Source organism: Heteronotia binoei, chromosome 16 (assembly GCF_032191835.1).
Source record: "Heteronotia binoei isolate CCM8104 ecotype False Entrance Well chromosome 16, APGP_CSIRO_Hbin_v1, whole genome shotgun sequence".
In the NCBI taxonomy this organism is placed as follows: Eukaryota; Metazoa; Chordata; class Lepidosauria; order Squamata; family Gekkonidae; genus Heteronotia; species Heteronotia binoei.
Window position 1 is genome coordinate 36,241,068 of NC_083238.1, and position 21,790 is coordinate 36,262,857.

General features: G+C 47.5%; 1 protein-coding gene across 1 annotated transcript in view; it reads right to left on the reverse strand.

The window, feature by feature from the left end:
* The window catches only part of PDE11A (phosphodiesterase 11A), a 284,908-nt gene extending 264,388 nt beyond the window's left edge, over window positions 1-20,520 (reverse strand). The window contains exon 1 of the mRNA XM_060257021.1: window positions 19,678-20,520. Within this exon, the coding sequence (XP_060113004.1) occupies window positions 19,678-20,520 (843 nt within the window). The remainder of the gene's footprint in view (window positions 1-19,677) is intronic.
* Between the last annotated feature and the right edge of the window lie 1,270 nt (window positions 20,521-21,790).

Consider the following 21,790-nt stretch of genomic DNA (forward strand, 5'->3'; position numbering starts at 1 on the left):
GTGATGCCCCAGGAGATTCCGACTGCTCGGACAGGTGCAACGCTCGGTCCCGATGCGGGTCTGGTGGCGTTGTCTCCTTCATAGGAGGTTTGGGTGGTGACTTCTTCTTGGGAGGGTCTTCCACCGGGGGCTTCGATACCGATGCGGATGGGGATCTCATCCGCGGTCGATAGGATGTTCTCGACCGATGAGATGCCTCCGAGCGTTGGTCCCAGTCAGGTTGTCGAGGAGGAAACCATGGAAACATCGTGGGCATCGGGCAGGACCCATATAGGTACTGCCATTGACGCTGGTCCCACGACAGCGGGGGAGTGGCCTTCCGCCCTGGCGAGTCCTGACGTCTCCTAGGGGATGGATCTTCCGGAGATCTGTCTCTCGACACTCTGAAGTCTCTTCGATGTCGGGGGCTCCAAGACCTGTCCCGATGCGAGCTGTCCGATCGGTCCTTCGGTACCGATTCACGTCTCAGAACCAAGGGTGAGACTCTGCGGGGACTCCGAGACCGATCCCGCTTGACGCCTCCGGCACGGTCTTGGGGGCTGCGCTGCTCCGACTGAAGATCCAGAGGACTCTCCCCCGTCACCGACCTCTGAGCTGGGTCGTGGTCGGAGTCCGATGAGATCGCAATCTGCGTCGACATCGACTGCAGTCTAGGTGGGCTCTGCTGTCGACGCGGCGATGCGAGTAGCTTCAGCGGCGGGACAAGTAATTCCTTCGGGATGGATGGAGACTTCGGGAGGGAGCGGGAAGCAGATTCGGCATGCTTCTGCTTGTCCGTCTTCTTCCTCTTCTTCGGCTCCGAGGAATCCTCCTCTACCTCCTTAGGCCTCTTGGCTGGTGTGGAGGTATCCGACCTCGAGGCCGAGCCCGCTCTTTTCAGGGGGCGATCGGCGTCGGAGGGAGTCTTGTCGACATCGACACCGAGGAGTTTGGCGCGTTTTCGGATGACGACGCCATTTCGCGAGGGGTCAGCACTTGTTTGATCAAGGCTGCCGCGAGGCGAGCAGCTCGGTTTTTCCTCGTTTGCCTGGAGAATTTTGCGCAATGAGGGCAAGAGTCCGGTCTATGCGCTTCCCCAAGGCAGAGTAGGCACAGAGTGTGGCCGTCCGGAGAGGCGATTTTACTGCCACACTTCCTGCACCTTTTGAAAAATCCCCAGCGCTTTTCCATGCGCGGAAAGCGCGGGGGGTGAGGGGGGGAAGGCTAAGGGGGGAAAAGGGAAACTGGAAATAGGAAAAATAACAAACGCCTATTCCTCCCCACTCACTGACAGACGAACGAAGAACAGCTAGAAGGAAATCCAAACAGCAAGAAGAAATCCACCGACCGATGCGAAGATCGACTGATCCCAACGGCGGTCAGAAGAGAACTGGCGGGATGTCCGCTCCTGTCCTGGTGGGCATGCGCAGGGAGGGGAGTGCTTGCGCATGCGCACCGGGACGGGGGCGCGGAAATCCGCGGCTTTGAAGTTACCGATCGTGATCGGCGCCGGCGCCTTCTCTTATAAGTGTGATGCACAGAGACCACGAAGAAGATAGGGTCTTTCAGACATAATCTTGAGGCCCCTCATTTTCTCTGCTCCTTCTGTGGGATGCAGGATGCTTTGGCATGGTTAGCTGGTATCAAGCTACACCCATGGAATGGATACCATCCAGATGACAATATAATAACAGGAAAGTTTATCAAAGGTCTCTCACATTCCAAATGGAACTCATTGATCCAGCCAGTCCTCATATGAACAATGATGAGCTTTCAATTTTACCGTGGCCACTCTTTCAGACATAAAAAAACCTAGTCTCAATATGATCCCTTTTCTCCACACCCAAATGTCATCCGTATTAAGGGCCCCTTTCACATTCGCTGTTGATCCATCATCTGTGTTCACCATTAGTCACACTGCCAAAAAATAATAATAATCACAACTCCTATTAATTTTTAAATGCCGTATTGTGGACATTAACAATGATCCAAAAGGAAACATCTGTTGCTTGGGTTTACTCAATACCAGAGTATCTTTCCAAGCCCCTTTTATTCTTTACAGATAATTAATGTGAGCATGTTTGTTTACATTATCTTGTTCATATTATAAATTATATTATGTGGTATTCAGTAGCCTACACTTGCTTAAATTCTGCAGGCTCACAAGAAACATTGCAAAGTTTACCTTGACATTTTTCAAATGAAGCTCAGTATAGGTGCTGAGCTGTAGTTCAATAGTAGAAAACATGCTTTGAATGCAAAATGTCCTTGGAGCCATCTCTGGCATCTCATGTTAAAGGATCTCTTGTAACAGGTGCTGACAAAAGATTTCTCTCTGCCTGAGAACTGCTTCCAGCGTCAGAGCATATAATACTCTATGGTGGTGAAAAATGTAATGAAGTCACAGTTGACTTATAGCAACTTCCCCTAGGTTTGCAAAGTGAGAGAGGCTCAGAGGTGGTTTGCTATTGCCCACCTCTGTGTAGCAACCACAGTCTTCTGTGGTGGTCTTCCAACCAGGGGTGGAATTCTAGCAGGAGCTCCTTTGCATATTAGGCTACACACACTCCTGATGTAGCCAGTCCTCCAAGAGCTTACAAGGCTCTTTTTTGTAACCTCTTGGAGGATTGGCTATATCAGGGGGTGTAGCCTAATATGCAAAGGAGCTCCTGCTAGAATTCCGCCCCTGCTCCCAACCAAGTACTAACCAGGGCTGACCCCGCTTTGCTTCCAGGATCTAATAAGATTGAGGGAGCCTGGGCTATCTAGGTCACAGCATAATAATTTATACTAGTAAATTTATATCTTTATTAGATTTGGGTATATCCCGCCCTCCCTGCAAGCAGGCTCAGGGCAGGTTAAAACAAAGAGTCGACTTTCATTAAAATAGTTAATACAAATAGGCTGACATTTAATAAAAATAATAATATTTGAACAATAAATATTTAAAAACATTAACATCCAGATGGCACAGAACTATACCTATTCTTGGTTCCTGCTGTGCCGGATATACGATATTAATGTGGGCAGCGACAGCATGGCTTCTCATATGAGCAGTTCAGGGGAGGCGAGATGTTGGACACTGGGTGTCTGCTGCCTTAACCAGAGTCTGGTAGAACAGCTCCATTTTACAGGCCCTACCGAACTGCAGGGCCCTGATCTCAAGTGGGAGCGAGTTCCACCAGGCTGGAGCCAGCACAGAAAAGGCCCTGGCTGAGGCTAAGCAGACATCCTTTGAGCGAGGGACAGCCTTAGTGAGCCAGTTTGGTGCAGTGGTTAAGCGTGCGGACTCTTATCTGAGAGAACCGGGTTTGATTCCCCACTCCTCCACTTGCACCTGCTGGAATGGCCTTGGGTCAGCCATAGCTTTCACAGGAGTTGTCCTTGAAAGGGCAGCTGCTGTAAAAAGCTCTCTCAGCCCCACCTACCTCACAGGTTGTCTGTTGTGGTGGGGGGGGAAGGCAGAGGAGATTGTGACCGCTCCAAGACTCTGAGATTCAGGGTATAGGGTAGGATACAAATCCAATATCTTCTTATTCTTCTAGATGATGATCCACAGAGCACAAGGCTCTCCAGGGGACAAATATAATACCAAACTAGACAGTGTCAAATTCTGCCTTGGTATTAGGCAGTTTCATTAAAGAAGTGGGATCTGTGTACATCTTGATAACAAACCAGGACACCACACAGAATTTGCTCCAACGAGCCACTTCTACGACGTCACCAATGTTCGGCTCTTATTACAATAAACCAGAAGAGGCAGCCGTCCTGCGTATACTTAAGTCCTTTGGAAAACAGTGAAACTTATACTCATGCAAGCGTATATAGGGAAGGGCAGTTAGAATCAAATACTCCTATGAAAGCCAAACAGGAAAGAAGCAAAAGAATTATAACTAATATCTGTACCTGTCTATAACATCCGATGTCAAGACTTCAGACATGTATTTCATGGCCTCCTTGCAAGTTGCATGGTTTTGAAAAAAATAAGGATTTAGATCATGTGTATAATATAAGCTGCAGAGCAAGCAACAAATGCTTTATTTCCCACTCCTCTCTTACTTTTATCTTCCTGTTTTACCACGATTAAACAGAAAAGTGGAATACAATTGTTTACACATCTAATGAAGTTTGTTCTGATGCGGCAGCAGCCTACATTCAGTTCACACCAATCCTTTGTTTATGCAGTTCTGGCCACTGTACTCCTCAATGCCTCAGGCAACTTTATGCATACGTACCACCATGAGCTTCAGAGAGCCTTGAGCCCAACACTGTCCGTCACAATGATAGACAGATACTGTCAACAATCTGTAAATAATGCTGTGGTAGAAATCTGTGATTGACCCTCACATGGAACAGCGCTTGCAGCACTTTTTTTTCCCCAAAGGAAATGAAGAGGTTAAAAAACATCGAACTGCTTCCCTGTTAATAGGACTGGTGTGAATAAAAACAAGGTTCTTGTTTTATAACCTGAATGAATACAGTGCTCTCATCCTACAACCTGTCCGTGGTTCTGTGGTTATAAGAAGCAACTGAAGCTAGCTGTCCTACCCATATTTATTTATTTATTCAGAAAATGTGTATGCTGCCTCTCTAGAGACCTGCTTGAGGCCGCTCACACAAAAATAAAAAAAATACAACCCTTAAAAACAAAACTATTATAAATGAGCTGACGCTATTAAAACGAGCCAATGCCATATTCTCTCATATGTGCACACATGCATGTGTATTATATAGTCTATTACGAAAGGAGATACCTCATTGAATCTTGTGGGTGTAACTACTGTATTAGGGTGTGCACCTGGTTGCCTAAACTCCATGTCCTAAGGAATGGTTCATTAGGTTCAAGAGCAGGGGTGGCCAAACAGGAAGGAAGGAAGAAAGGAAGGAAGGAAGGAAGGAAGGAAGGAAGGAAGGAAGGAAGGAAGGAAGGAAGGAAGGAAGGAAGGAAGGGAGGGAGGGAGGGAGGGAGGGGGGGGGAAGAAAAGTGGATAGAAAGCAACTGACTGGCTTGGCTTGGAGAAGAGTTAAAGAAACAATTGCCTTCTTCAAGCTGGCCAATGGCGTGCTGGGGGCTTCAAGAGCCACACAACATGTGTGAAAGAGCCATATCTGGCTCCCGAGCCACAGTTTGGCCACCCCTGTTCTAGAATCATAGAGTTGGAAGGGACCTCTAGGGTCATCTAGTCCAACCCCCTGCACAATGCAGGAAACTCACAAACACCTCCCCCTAAATTCCCAGGATCTTCATTGCTGACAGATGGCCATCTAGCCTCTGTTTAAAAACCTCCAAGGAAGGAGAGCCCACCACCTCCCGAGGAAGCCTGTTCCACTGAGGAATCATTCTAACGTTAGGAAGTTCTTCCTAATGTTGAGCTGGAAACTCTTTTGATTTAAATTAATAATAATAATAATAATAATAATAATAATAATAATAAATTTATTCTTATATCTCGCCCTCCCCCGCCAAAGGCGGGCTCAGGGCGGCTCACAAGCATGGAATTCCATGGTTCAATAAAACAATACAATACAACAGCAATTTTAAATAATCAATAACATAATAAATAAGTTAATTAAAATAGATAAAAGGTGCTACATTACTATGGGTCGTAATATCCACAAGATGGCTGGATGGCTACACATCAATCTCATCAGTTTAGCCAGGTTCTGTTTCGAAAGCCAGCTGGAAAAGAAATGTTTTACAAGCCCTGCGGAATTGATTCAAGTCCCGCAGGGCTCGTACCATCTCTGGTAGATGATTCCACCATCGAGGGGCCATTGTGGAGAAGGCTTGCTACCTGGTTGCCTTCAATCGAGCCTCTCTTGGCCCAGGGATTATTAAGAGATTTTGTGAGCTAGATCTCAGTGCTCTCTGGGGAACATATGGGGAGAGGCGGTCACTTAGGTAGGCAGGTCCTCGGCCATATAGGGCTTTAAAGGTAATGACCAGCACTTTATAGCGAACATGGTACACAACCGGCAACCAATGCAGATCCTGCAGCCCAGGCCGCACATGTTCCCACCGTGGTAGTCCCAATAGCAGCCTGGCCGCCGCGTTCTGGACTACCTGAAGTTTCCGTGTTCTGTATAAGGGCAGCCCCATGTAGAGGGCATTGCAGTAGTCTAGTCTCGAGGTGACTGTTGCGTGGATCACAGTTGCTAGGTCGCCGCGCTCCAAGAAGGGAGCCAACTGCCTCGCCCTCTTGAGGTGAAAGAAGGCGGATCTAGCAGTGGCAGCTATCTGGGCCTCCATTGACAAGGAGGATTCCAGTAGCACTCCCAGGCTCTTGACTTTGCGCACTGGTATCAGTGGCGCACCGTCAAAAGCCGGCAGCGTAATCTCCCCTCCCAGTCCGCCGCGGCCCACGCAAAGGACCTCAGTCTTCGCTGGATTCAACTTCAGCCCGCTCAGCCTGAGCCAGTCAGCCACGGCTTGCAGCGCCCGGTCCAGGTTTATTGGGACATTGCCAGCCCGGCCGTCCATCAATAGATAGAGCTGGGTGTCATCTGCATACTGATGGCAACCCAGCCCATACCTCCGCACAATCTGGGCAAGGGGGCGCATAAAAACGTTAAACAACATAGGGGAGAGAACTGCTCCCTGAGGCACCCCACAATGAAGTGGGTGTCTCTGAGACAGCTCCCCCCCAATTGCCACCCTTTGTCCCCGACCTTCCAGGAAGGAGGAGAGGCATTGTAGGGCTAGCCCCCGAATTCCTGCGTCGGCGAGGCGGCGGGTCAGCAGCCGATGGTCGACCGTATTGAACGCAGCCGACAGGTCTAGCAGCAGCAATACTGCCGAGCCGCCTCGATCCAGTTGTCGTCGAAGGTCATCCATGAGGGCGACCAAGACTGTCTCTGTCCCATGGCCCGGGCGGAAGCCGGACTGGCATGGGTCTAGGGTGGAGGCGTCCTCCAGAAAGTCCTGTAACTGCAACGCCACAGCCCTCTCAATAATTTTGCCCAAAAAGGGCAAATTTGAGACCGGTCGATAGTGTGCCAATTCGGCCGGATCTGATGAAGCTTTTTTCAGGAGAGGGCGGACCAATGCCTCTTTCAGGGGTGTTGGAAAGGCGCCCTCTGAAAGGGATCGGTTTATAATATCCCGTATAGGATATCGTAATTCCTCCTGGCAGGCCTTAATTAGCCAGGAGGGGTTTGGGTCCAGATCACAAGTTGTGGATCGTGCAGTGCCAAGAATTCTGCCGACCTCCTCCAAGCTGAGCGGGTCGAAGCAGTCCAGGGTTGAATCGGAAGACACGCATTGGGCCTCGAGTTCACTTACTGCATCTAAGTTGGCAGGGCAGTCGTGGCGGAGCGATTGGACCTTATCCGCAAAAAATTTCGCAAAAGCCTCACAGCCAATCTCCAATTCCTTAGCTTTTGAGTCGCCCTGTGGCAACGTAGTAAGGTTCCGAATTATTCTAAATAATTGGGCCGGGCGCGAATTTGCAGATGCAATCTTGGCCGCAAAGTATATTTTCTTTGCGGTCTTGATTGCCATCTCATAGGACTTCATAAACTTCCTATAAGATGTTCTAGTCGCTTCGTCACGAGAACGCCGCCATTGCCTCTCTAGCCGTCTAAGGCCTTGTTTCAGCTGGCGTAATTCCGGGGTATACCATGGAGCCAGCTTAGTCCGAGGTCGCAGAGGGCGCAGAGGTGCGATCTCCTCAATGGCCCTAGAGAGCCGGCTATTCCAGGTCTCAATCAGGCCATCGAGGGAATCGCCAGCGGGCCAGGGGTCCCGAAGAGCCATCTGAAACCGTTCCGGGTCCATTTGGCTCCGCGGGCGAGCCATAATCGGCTCCTCGCCTAAACAGGTTTGGGGGGGCATATCTACACGAGCCTTGAGGGCGAAGTGATCCGACCATGGCACCGCCTCTGCGGTTATATCGCTCACTGTAACCCCAGCCGCAAAGATCAGGTCCAACATGTGTCCGGCCTGGTGGGTGGGGGTTACAACAAATTGAGAGAGTCCCAGTGTCGCCATGGAAGACACTAGGTCCGTCGCCTGACTGGAGGACGGGTCATCAGCATGGACGTTGAAGTCACCCAGGATTATCAATCTTGGGTGCTCCAGCGCCCAGCCTGTCGCCGCCTCGAGCAGGGACGGTAAGGCGTTGGCCGGTGCGTTAGGTGTACGGTACACCAGTCAAATCGCCAACCCCTCTCCAGCCTCCCACGCCAGACCGGCACATTCAATACCCTCAATCTTTGGGGCTGGGAGCGTCCTGAAGGAGTAAGCCTCCCGTGCAAATAATGCCACTCCTCCCCCCCGCCCGCTAGTCCGCGATTGGTGGAAGACTGAGTAACCTGGGGGAGCTGTTTGCGAGAGGGCCACTGTGTCTCCCTCCCGAATCCAGGTCTCAGTCACGCAAGCCAGGTCCATATTCTGTTCGAGCATAAACTCTCGAAGAATTGAGGTTTTGTTATTGATTGATCTGGCGTTGCATAACACCAATGACGGAGGCGGGTTACACCTGGCCCTACTACCTGTCACCCTCGGGATGGGACGCAGATTGGAGGGGGGCCGAGCACTGACATGTCTCTGTCCTCCTCCCTTATAACATCTGTTCCCACCGCCATACCTCCCCCTCCCCAGGAGCACTGGAATCCCAATTTCAAACCATTGGTTCTGGTCCTACCTTCCGGGGCCACAGAAAACAATTCCACACCATCCTCTATATGACAGCCCTTCAAGTACTTGAAGATGGGGATCATATCACCTCTCAGCCGCCTCCTCTCCAACATCCCCAGCTCCTTCAACCTTTCTTCATAGGACTATACATAGAGCTATACTCCAGCGTTTCCCAACCTGTGGGTCGGGACTCAGCCCTCTCTAATGGTCATCTCTGTCCTTTCCATGGCACTCATTTGTATTTTGGAAATCAAGATCTGACCCTGGAAACAGTATCTTCCATACATTAGGTGGCATCTTTTTTCCTTCATTATATATACACATGTTGATCAAGTAATATGTCTCCTGATGGTTACTAGAATGAGTTTTTTAGAATCTGGGAGGGGGGGAGGTTTAGAGGGAGCCATGGAGATGGAAAGGATGGTTGAAAGCTGGAATGTAACCTCTATATGCAAAGACTGAGCATGCTGGAAGGACGCTTGCATCGGGTTCATAGTAGGGGCAGCTGTATGCAATGTTTGCTGTTTTCTTCCAAGGCTTTTTTCATAGCAGGAACTCCTTTGCATATTAGGCTACACATCCCCTGATGTAGCCAGTCCTGGAGCTTACAGTAGGTCCTGTACTAAGAGCCCTGTAAGCTCTTGGAGGATTGGCTACATCAGGGATGTGCAGCCTAATATGCAAAGGAGTTCCCGCTACGAAAAAAAGCCTTGTCTTCCCACAAAAATGTGGTTAGCCACAGTATATAATAGAATGCTGAACTAGATGGCTTGCCAAGGTCACAGTTTGCATAGGGTGCCAAATAACTTGGGTCAGCCTTCAACAGGTTACCACACCAAGTAAATTTGGACTTATGGGTCAACATACTGAAAAGGCTGAGAACCAATTGCTATACTCTACTCAAAGCTGGATACTTCTCAGCATTTATGATATTTATAGTAATCATGAAGCAAAGGCTGCGACAAACAGAAAGAACTAAACTCCCAAGGATCAAATCAAAACAATCTAAAGCCTTCCCACCACAACAGAGACCCCCAACCCCATCTATTTTAGTCTACTTTCTGGTTGTTTTTAACAACTATGCTCAGCTCTGGAACATGTAAAGTTATTTTTTTAAATTAAAAAATGCCTTTAAGCAAAAAAAAAACACACACAAAAACCCAAAACCACCTTTTCTCACCTAAAGTCAGACTTTTTTAGGCCCGAGATTGGGTAATGGAGAAGCTCAGGGGCTCCAAGTTGTTTAATCTCAGCAACTCTGTATTGGTCCTCTTTCTTAATTCTTCTGGGACCCTATTTTTCTAGTATAAAAGCTAAATTAGATTTAATCATAAGGATAAGATTTCAGAGAAGAGGGGTGGAAACTCTTAAAGGACTCAGTTTACAGGAGAGAAACATGATACCAAATATATATATGAATTTTTGCCCTCACAAAGTGAATCCTTGGTCACTTTCAAAGTCCCCACATGCTTTCCTTCACAGCTTCAAAGCATGACGGTTTTGATTCTTTCGAGCCTCATGAATCCTTAGTGAATGATAAGGTCTCTAATCTCAGTTCTAGGATGAAAGAGGCATACGGCCGGATCCTCAGACCCCATCTCCTAATGTGACCTTGCCACAATAGATTGAGCTGAAACCTAAAGTCTTTCAAGAGATAAATGTGATACTGAACAGGTTTGATAAATATTTCATCTCTTCCCAGATCTTAGTCATGAGTCTTTCTCAGTCCATCTGTTCTCTCTGCCTCCTGGTACAATGCCTTAGAGGGAGAAAATTTTCACACTGAACCTATCCAAAAGTCAAGAAACAAATCAGTTTCAAGTTGTGTGCTGCTCTTCCCAATTCAATCCCAGTATATTTTACTTACAGAAATTGTGAATCGCATAGTAATGACTAGCCCTGGGCCACAGCTTTGCACTTTACCAACTAAATGTTTAACTGAGTAGCACTAAGCCATTAAATCCATAAGCCATTCCTATGTATTTATAAAAACTGGATGTTTGATATGTTGCATGAGAACAAAACATTTTGCCTAGCATATGCTCCCATCTCCTTGCCAGACGGAAATGTATTGAGGGACAGTTGAGACAATTAAATTTAACTCCAGATAAAAACTAGACCTTCACCCAGACATGAAGGATATTTCTCTCCCAGAGGACAAACTGTAACTGAAGGAGTACACAGGTTAATCACACCTTGTCCTTTTCTCTGCCCCACACTTTAGATGTGTCTTTTTATTGTACCTCAGGACCATATGACTACAAACAAGGACGCAATCCAGTTTGCTGTGGTTAGCTTAATTTATCTTCTACATTATTCTATCAATGCTAGCTGAAATATCTGTATACAAAAGAAAAGCTACTGACTAGAACATTTTGATTTGAGTCTAGTAGCTCATTAAAGACCAACAAGAGTTTCAGGATATACCCTTTCAAGAATCTGAAGAATGGAGCTTTGATCACTCATTTTGATCTCTAAGGTGCTACTGGACTCAACTCTAATTGTTCTGTTGCAGATCAATACTACCACCCTCTGAAACGAACTAGAACCTGTACGACTGGCCCTGCCAGGTTCCCACAACTCTTGACTGTCCACCTCTGCACAGTAGTCAAGCCATTCATCAGCCATAGCTCTCACAAGACTCAGAAATGAAGCATTGCTAATTTTAAGAAGCCCCATTATATAGCAGTCTTACAGTAAAACCCATTTGCTATTTGCAGTTGATGCTGTTTTGTTAAAGCCATGCTCCAACACAAACTCATCTGGATTCATGCCGTTTAAAAGTTAAATGTTCCCACATGTACATGAGAGGAAAAAATTATGCAAGGCTAAAACTGGTAAAGCTGCAGTACTGCGGTCCGAGCTCTCTGCTCACGACCTGAGTTTGATCCTGGCAGAAGCTGGGTTCAGGTAGCCAGCTCAAGGTTGTCTCAGCCTTCTATCATTCCGAGGTTGGTAAAATGAGTACCCAGCTTGCTGGGGGGAAAGTGGAGATAACTGGTGAAGGCAATGGCAAACCACTCCGTAAAAAGTCTGCTGTGAAAACGTCGTGACGCAACGTCACCCCAGAGTTGGAAATGACTGGCACTTGCAACTGCAAATCCAAAAATCCTTCGCGTGTGTAATGTATTGGTGTGACCACAGGAAATAACAGAAAGTATATTCTGTCTATATTTGATGGATGGTGATGGGTTACTGACTAGTTTAAACCTGTAGTTCTTAAAATTTTTGAAGTGGTACCCAGTTCTAAATATATTCCATTTTGGGATACATTTACAAATTACCTTTACAATACTTCCCCCCAAACACAAACTTAAAAGCAAAATCGTACCGTATCACATTAGCTAAAACTGGACACATTTATATCGTGTCATTTTTAATCTGTATCCATCTATTCAGTAACAAGTTTATTTTATGGCCATTCCACACATTATCCAGGAGCGACCTGACATGCCATTCAACCTTCTAGTACATGAAGTTGCCTTAAAAATAAATCCAACCCTTGGTTCACCTAGGTCAGCATCATCTACTGTGACTGGTGGTGGCCTCTCCCCAAGGTCTCAGATGGAGGTCTTTCACATCAACTTCAACTTGATCCCTTTTAGCTGGTAATGCTGGGACTGAACCCAGGGACCTTCTGCATGCCAGGAAGATGCTCTTCAAATGAGCCACGGCGCCCCACATACTCTACCTCCTCCCAGCTTTGCAACCCTATGGCACTTTGGAGTCCCATCCCACAGTATGAGAATCACTGGCTTAGATTGCTATATGAACAACCTACTTCTCATCACAACTCAAACCCAAGTTCACATTCTCAGACTGAGTAAATTGATACTGACGTATACTCATGGCCCATCTGCCAGGTTGCACTGTTTCAATGCAGTCTGGAACGTGGCTGGGTTAGTTGAGCATACAAGGAAGCGCAGGATACACACAGCACATCAGCATGCTCTTGGGAACCGTAGCATTGGCATTGGTGCCAGGGTAACCCTTAGCTGTGTGTTTGCTTGCTGTTGGGTCGTCTCAGGTCAGAGTTGTTGCAAACACAGACAGGTGATCTCACTGCCAGGGTCAGGGGCCATTTAGAGTCCCTCAGTGACCCCCACCCCACCCCTGGAGGCTGCCTCCTGCCCCCCCTCAATGGCGGGTTTTTCCTTCCACCCCTGGCTGACTGCCAGGGACGGTGGCTCAGTGGTAGAGCATCTGCTTGGGAAGCAGAAGGTCCCAGGTTCAATTCCTGGCATCTCCAAAAAAGGGTCCAGGCAAATAGGTGTGAAAAACCTCAGCTTAAGACCCTGGAGAACCGCTGCCAGTCTGAGAAGACAATACTGACTTTGATGGACCGAGGGTCTGATTCAGTATAAGGCAGCTTCATATGTTCATATGTATGTTCATATGAAAGAATTCTAAGACATTACTGCCTCTCAGATTTGAAAAGAAGGGTAGGGAGTGGAAATCAAGAATGAGAGGATAAGGGACAAACCACATAATGCACTGGGGATTGGTGTAATTCAGCAAAGTGGAAGGAGGGTTAATGTCTTCCCATGCCATTTTTCTAATCCCAAAAAGCCTACCTGTCTTTTTTTTCCCCTGCTGGGACCAAACGCAACACAAGAAGCATTATCAGGGAAATGGCTCTGCACACATTCACACACCCTATCGTCCTCCATACATGTACAGACACAACAGTTTTTTGCAACTAAGTTACATGTTACGTGTTCCAGTAACAGATCCCTGACATGACAGTTTGGCCCTCAGTCAAAATGAAACTATGAATGTCAAATCTCTTCAGGACACCTGGAGGTTACTTCAATGCTTTGGATACCCTAGATGCGGAAAGCTACAATGAAGGCTAAATCTGGTGTCAGTGTGATTAATGAGCAGTCAAAGAAGCTATAAAAGGTCAGGTTTCATTTTTCAAAAAGCAAAAATCTCGTCCAAATTGAGGAAAACAAATAGGAGTTCAAGCTCTGGAAAATTATCTGGCGTCAGGCATGAGCAGAAGGTGACCAAATCTGTGAATTCTACTAAATTATTCAGAATAGCGAAAACTTAAGCAGATACTGCAAAAAAGATCTTTGCAAACTAGGTGAACGGGTAACAAATGGCAAGTAAGTTTCAGGGAAAGTAAGCCTAAAGCAGTGTGTCAAACATATGGCCTTGGGGCTGAATCAGGCCCCCAAGCAACTGGTTGTCATCTGCTTCCTTTTCCCCCTCTCTTGCTTCCTTCTGTGTAACAGCTTGTTTTGAAAGATTTGCTCAATTGCACAGGAGCTACAAAGCTAAACCTCTGTTTTCTCCATTGGCTGAGGCTCCTCCCTTGGGAGGAAGAGCTTGCTTTGCCAGGCTCTCTCAATCACACAGCAGAGCTACTGAGCCAACACTCTCTTCCTTCTATTGGCTGAGGCTCCTCCCCCTCCTGGTCCCCTGGGGAAGAAAGGAAAGAGTCAGAGCTTCCTTTGCCCAGTTCCTTGGATCCCATGGGAGAAATACAAAGAAAGCACCTTTAACACCAATGAGTGCTAATGTTTTACGCATGTTTTAACATTTTTTTTTAGAAAATCTTTAATTATGTTTGTATCCTTTATAAAGTTTATATCTTTGCTGCTACCTAATCTTAAATAGGTACACATATGGCCCAGCCCAACAAGGTGTCATTTATGTCAGATCCGGCCCTCATGACAAATGAGTTCGACACCCCTGGCCTAAAGCAACACACATGTTCTCAGTTTTCCATAAATTCTGATGCCAGAGGAGTAGTTATGTCAGCCTACTGCAGCAAACACTAAAAAGAGTTTTGTAGTACCATTTCATTTATTTATTTATACCCCTACCTTCTTCTTAATACATTCAAGACTAAAAGATTTATTATTACTGGTGGAGTCTGAACTGGCAGTGGCTGTCTATCACTTTTTTATACCATCCTTTGTCCCAAGAACCTGGGACAATGTACATAGTTCTCTCCCCATTTTATCCTCCCAACAACCATAAGAGGTAGGTTAGGATAAGCATGAGCAGGGCTTTTTGTAGCAGGAACTCCTTTGCATATTAGGCCACACACCCCAATGTAGCCAATCCTTCAAGAGCTCACAGCTGGCGCTGAACTAAGAACCCTGTAAGCTCTTGGAGGATTAGCTACAAAAGAGGGGTGTGACCTAATATGCAAAGGAGTTCCTGATTTTAAAAATAGCCCTGAGCATGAGTATCTGGATCAAATTCATGACAGAGTGCAGATCTGAACTCTGTTCTATCATACCCTTTTTGCTATGAAGATTTTGCAGTTACAGTAGGTAACCTAATCAAATACCAACTCAGCGTGAAGATACAACCAAAAGAGCAAAGCCTTTACTACTGATTATTAAAAAGGGATTGAAGAATGCTTTTATATAAATTCACGGTGTGGTTAAGAGAGTGATCATTATCAAGACTACTCAGACTCCCATTTAGGTCTAGACAATCAGGATTATTCACATTCTTGGGATGGCACTGTATGTGTAGTAGTCAAGCCATCTCAAGAAAAGGTACATCAGAAAGCATGAGAAAGTGCGGGAAACACCAGAGGTTGGAAGAACACCTTCCATGGCATTTCACTTAATTTAAGAGAACGAGACAACTAAGGAGAAACATAAGGGATATACATCTACTCCAAATACATTTTGGAGAAATTGGAAACTTTTTTTCCTTGTCACATACCAACAGAAGTCAAGGCCATTGAGCAAAGGTGACTGACAACAGACAGTAGTTTTTCACACCAAATTCACTGCCATGAGATCTGGCAAGGGTCACTACTTTTTAAAAGTAAAGGTAGTCCCCCGGCCAACACCAGTCGTTTCCAACTCTGGGGTGATGCTGTATCACAATGTTTTCACAGCAGACTTTTTTTACGGGGTGGTTTGCCATTGCCTTCCCCAGTCACCTACACTTTCCCTCCATTTTACTCATTTTACCAGCCTCGGAAGGATGGTAGGCTGAGTCAGCTTAAGCCGGCTACCTGAATCCAGCTTCTGCCGGGATCGAACTCAGGTCATGAGCAGCACGGACTGCAGCTTACCACTCTGCGCCACTCTAAATGGGAACTGGACAAATTCAGGAAGGACAGCTCCTCCAACATTCAGGTTCCAGTTGTTTGGGTGCAAACATTGTAGGACATCTACTGCTATCACACTTTTTTGTTTGCAGGCTCCCTGGAAACATCTGGCTAGCTATTGTTGGAGAGCTTTTCTTATTTTTTAGGCCCATTCCTGTTGAACCACCCTGTGATCTACCAATGTGGCCCTTGAAAGCATGGGTAGAAAAGGGGAAAGTCTCCCTAAACGCTGTGGGCCTATACTTATTACTAGAAAAGTGAACGTTTCCTTTTCTCATTTCTCTTTACAGCAATCCAACCGCAGTACTAAAATAGCTAAGCAGCATTATACTTCTTATAGTGAGAAAAAAAACCCTGTAAATCCTGAAACTTCTTTAGATATTCTTAAAAATCTAGACCTCCGTGAACTACTGTTCCCATCAAAGGACACGGCCAATAAAGGCTGAAAAACCACCTACTGCAGCTGCAATGGGAATGAAAACTCACACATTTTATTGTGCAAGCCATCCTGAACCCCCTCCACTTTGTGCTATGCTTTGAAATTGTGTTTAAAATAAAGCATCGCTAAAATACAGCACAGACTCATGTCAAAGAGCATATCCTTTTGCTCCCATTAATTAATTCAGAATCAACTATTACCACCTGGTTCTTTACACTCAGCAGTGCCTTCTTCTTACGTCAAGCTTTCCACTCTCAAGAAAAGATGCCTGACTACAAGATACAGGTACAATGTGAGTTTGGCAGGATGCCTGTGTAGAAGTCACAAGTACAAGCAGTGACTGGGAAAGGAATCAGGCTCAGTTGTATTTTAAAGGGATATTTTACCCATTTCCACACGCTCCTGTCAAAGCTGATCCACTTCATATTTATTTGTGAGTTCAGGTAGCTGAACTGAAGTACAAGACTCAAGAAATGCCCTTAATATCTGCTAGAAGCCTCATAAGAACAAATTCTTTTGTAGTTTTTCTACCCCACAATGGAATTTGTTCATGGGGAATGGGGAATCTGACTAATTCATCATATGCTCAAACTACTATGCGATGATACCCCTTAAATTAGCTTTTCATGGATGAACTGTGGGAAGGAAATTTTGTACCTATAACTGACACAGCTAGAATGAGAGGGAAAAAATTAAAAGATCAAGCATCTGTTTATCTTGATGCTACACCATAAAACCCTAAGAACGCTTTTGTAAATTATCCCACTGAATAGACCTAATGACCTCCTAAGCAAATCTACTCTCTTCTAGGCCCATTCATACCAAAACATTTAGAAGGATGTAAGTGTCTTTAGGAAGCCACTGCAGGTATATGCTGCTGCTACCCAAGAATTTTGGTGTCTTTTCTCCCACCCTTGCACATGGTTGGCACCTTTTAAAAAATCTAGTAGGAATTAAATGGAGCTCCTCAAAAATCAAAAAATATCTGCCCAACTGAGAGGATAAATTATTCCTCTGTTACCTTTGTATCCCAGCCTTATTCAGAGATGCATTTCAGGTTAGACAAGTTAAAATGCTTTACTTAGGAACAGAGATCGGAGCCCTCCTATAAAATGAAATAAAAGGGAGCTACACGTTTGTCATTTACCACACAATCCTCAGATCATTTTCCTGGAAATCAGCCCAAAGAACTGATCTAGATGCTTACTGTTTGCCACCTGTAGCTACGTGGGAAGTGACCACCTAGTGTCCAATAATCTGCTTGAAGACCAAGAGTACCACATCCAAGATCAGCAATCAGAAAACAGAGTCAACCAAAAAAGTAGTAAGTTTTAAGCTTTTAAAAAAACATACTCTCTTTTTTGCTTCCTTTCCTCTTTTCAGCATTCAGCTGTTAGAAGAGTTCTAAGGAACATGCAAGCTCATGCACTGTTTTGCGTAATTTTGGCCAGCCTTTATCACTGGCATAAAATGGTTCTTCCCTGTCACTGAATCTTCTAAGGCATGTACCAGAAAGACAGAAAGCCATCTTTTTCACATCTGTTTAGCCATCCTGATCACATACTGCTTCTAGAAACCTGTTATGGGCAGCTTTTGGAACAAATACAACTCAAAAAGGTTTTTATTCCACCAAGCTGCTGAACTCAGTAGATCTTGAATACTTCCTTCAAATCTACTACTTTTATAAATGTGTAGGACTTAGATTCGGATTGGATTTAGGCTTAAAATTGGGTTTTTTAATTGTTATATAACTTTTGTCAGTTTTAGTGTAAACCACCTGAAGGTGGGGGAGGGGGCTAAGAAATCCAGCCCTCCATTCCTTGCAAGCTTCAAGTGATTCCATCGTTTTTAGTTGTCTTTATGATCTGCTTCAAGGTCAAGGGCCATTTCAGAAATAGCATATTAGGCTACTGACAGTGCAGTCCTGAAGAGTTATATAGCCTTTTAAACCCAATGAAGAATGGGATTAAATTGTTTACAATTACACTTTAAGGCAGCAGTCCTAAATACATTTACTAGAAAGTAAACCCCATCATTGGGGCTTACTTCTTAGTAGACTGTGAATGTTGGTTTTTTAAAAAACTTGTTTTTATAGTTCACCCTGTTCAGTTCCATCTGTCCTTTTTCTGCTGTTCCAAATTTTGGCAATCCAACCTGGTGTACACAGAGACTGTACTAATGCCCAAACTTCTCAATTCATGAGAAACCCCCCCCCCCATTTTGTTTTGAACAGGGAACAGTGATTATTCTCCAGCTTTGGTACGCGCGATCAGAAACCCCAATTTTTTGAGGGTACGGGGTTCATCATGAGTACGATCAATGGAAAAATACACATCGCCCTCTTCACACAAAATGGCAACCCGCACATAGCTGGAGGATTGCACGTCACCCATGCTGTAAGGTTGAAATGCCAAAATTATCAGGACTGAACAGGATGGTTGCTGTTTTATGAACAGAATTAGAGTCCAGTGGCACCTTTAAGAATGATGTTATAGTCGAAGTATGAGTTTTCATGTGCACACACACTTTCTCAGATACAATGAAATTGTAGTTAACAGTTCATATACTGAACTTGGTCTTAAAGGTGCCACTGGACTCTTTGTTCTACTGCTTCAGACCAACACGGTTGCCCACCTGGATTTGCCATTTCACCCAGCAAAATCCAGCTGCAACGTGCATGAGAGAAGATTGAAAGGATGTTATTTAGTGGGTGTGAAGACCCATCAGAGCTGTGATCACACGTGCTAAATAATGCATTTTCAATCCACTTTCCAACTGGATTTCCCTGTGCCAACTGGCAGTAAGCAGTTGAAAAGGGGACTGGAAATGGATTGAAAGTGCATTATTTAGCACATGAAAGTGCCTTGGTGAGCCTCCCAGGTGAAGCAGCTGAAGCAGCCTACACATTAGACTACGAACACAAACACTAAATAATGCACTTTTGATCTGCTTTCAATGCACTTTCCAACTGGATTTTGCCATTTCACACAGTAAAATCCAGATGTAAAGTGCATTGCAAGTGGATTTAAAGTGCATTATTTACAGTGTGTGATCACACCCATTATTTTGTGTGTGCAAAATAATGCACTTTCAGTCCACTTTCCAACTGGATTTTCCTGCGTGAACTGGCAGAATGCGGTTGGAAAGCAGCCTGGAAGTGGACTGAAACAGCATTATTTAGTGCCTTGGTGAGCCTCCCAGGTGAAGCAGAAGTGGCCTACTCATTAGACTGCGACCCCGCACACTAAACAATGCACTTTCAATGCACTTTGCAACTGGCTCTTGCCATTTCACCCAGCAAAATCCAGCTGGAAAGTGCATCACAAGTGGATTGAAAAGTGCATTGTTTAGTGCATGTGACCGTAGCCATTGCTTTTGGGTGTGCACTTTAAATCCACTTGCCATGCACTTTCCAACTGGATTTTACTGTGTGAACTGGCAAAATCCCGTTGGGAAGCGCACTTCAAGTGGACAGAAAGTGCATTATTTAGTGTGTGTGATCACGGCCTGTGGGTGCGCAAAGCGTCCTACTACCTGGTAGGCGTCGGGGATGTTGACGGTCTCGCCGTGCTGGGCCACGTAGCCGATGATGCCCTTGCCCCAGGGCACCTGGACCTCGTTGGCGTCCTCGGAGCTGTAGCAGGGCAGCAGAGGGGTGCCGGCGTGGACGTCGAAGACCTTGGAGACGAGGCTCTTCTTGGCCCCGGCGCCGCCGTCGACGAGGAAGAGAGAGCCCCGGTCGGCGTCCACCATGAGGCAGACGAAGACGAGGATCTTGAAGCTGAGGGCGGCCAGGTCGAGGTCGTTGGAGATGTCCTTGACGAGCTCGAGGAAGAACTGCCGCTCGTTGTGCTCCTTGAGGTGGCGCTTGTAGTCGAGGGCGGTGGGCGGGTACTGGGGCAGGCTGACGCGCGACTCCAGCAGGGCGCTGAGGATGTGGGCCGTGGTGGGCGGCAGGGAGCTGGCCTTGCGCAGCAGCGCCCTCCGGCGGGCGCCGCTCAGAGGCTCCCCCTGGGCCCGCCGCGCGCTTACGTGCTCGTCGTAGGTCAGGTTCACGTGGATGGCCTTGGAGCGCGCGAAGCTCTGGCGCAGCTCCTTCTGCGAGGCTCGCCGCTGCAGCCCGCCCGACGACGACGGGGAGGAAGCGGACGACGCCTCCGGGCCGGCCCAGCTGAAGGGGGAGCCGCAGCCACCGCCGGTGCTGCTGGGGCTGTTGTTGCTGGCGGCGTTGGCGCCATTGCTCTCCCGCCGCGCGTCCGGCGCCCCCCCGACGACGCTGGCTTTGCGGCTCCTCCGGCGCAGCCACTTCTCCACCAGCTCCGGGTGGCTGTCGAGGAAACTTTCCACCGCCGTCGAGTCCAAGGCGGGGGCGGACATGGCGCTGGCGGCTGGGCCTCCCCGGCAAAAGGGAGTGCCACGTGCAATTTTTTGGCGCCACGCTCCGGAGCAGCCTTCCCTCTAAGCAGAGTTAGTGTGAGCTCAGCTAGCTCGCAGATTTTTTTAGCCTCCAGCTCCCACCGTTTTGTCTCAGCTCAGGCAAAATGGCCCCAGAGCGCACTCATCGATGCAGGAGCTCCCAACTTTCATGCCAGCAGCTCACAAAGTAGAATTGTAGCTCACAAGACTCTTGCAGCTTAGAGGGAACTTTGCGTCCCGAGGCCTCTAATGCCGCCGGCTGCTGCTTTGCGAGTCAAGCTCCGGCCCGCTTGCGTGGAACCCCGTGGGGCCACCTCCGAGCGCGCAGGATTTGCACCGCGGGGTGCAGAAGAAGAGACTTACATAAGGAGCCGCCGCCGGGCCCCCGGCGCTGGTGCAACCGAGGCCCAGCCGTCCCGAGACGCTGCAGCCATGGTTGGACGAAGAAAGTCACTCGCCACGTGGACTGCGAGCGGGGCTGCTGCTGCTGCCGGGGGCTTCCCGCCTTCTTCGCCGCGACCCCCAGCCATGCAACCTCCCCCCCCCCGCCGCCGCCTTCCCCACGTGCTCCTCGCCCCGAGTCCTGCGATCCGAGTCTGCTAGTTCCCCAGAACGGCTCTCGCTGCTGTCCTGCCGGCTCCCAGGCTGTCCAAGAGGGGGCCGCCGCTGCTTCGCCGGCCGAGCGCTCGCCTGGCTGCTGCGATCTGCTGGCGGCGACTCCTGCGTAACCGAGCCGGGCGGACCTCCGAGGAGGCAGGGAGGGGAAGGAGGACGCCGGAGCCGAGGGAGGGGAGGAGGAGGAAGCAGAGGCGGCTTGGAGCGAGAGCTGCTGAATGAATGAATGAATGAATGGGGGGAAGGGGGCTTGGGAAGCCAAGGTGATGGGGGCGGGGGAGGGGCTGCCCTGTGGGACTCTGCGCCCTTCCTCGTCGGGGGGGCGGGAGGGACTTGTACCACTCGGATGTTGTTAATGGCTTGCGAAAGGGAGGAAGCTCAGCCGCCTTCCAGGGCTTCCATTACAGAAATGCAAACTCTTTGATGGATGTTCCTGGTTTCTCTGGGTTGTCAGGGGAGGGATAATGAGGTTGCCTTGGCTGGAAAAAGAAGAGAGGAGAAACATTTCCCTCCGCGCTCGCGCGCGCGTGTGTGTGTGTGTGTGTGTGTGCGCGCGATTTGTGACCACGTGTCCTTTTGTTTGAACGTGTGTGACATCTGTGCCGATGCCCCTCGG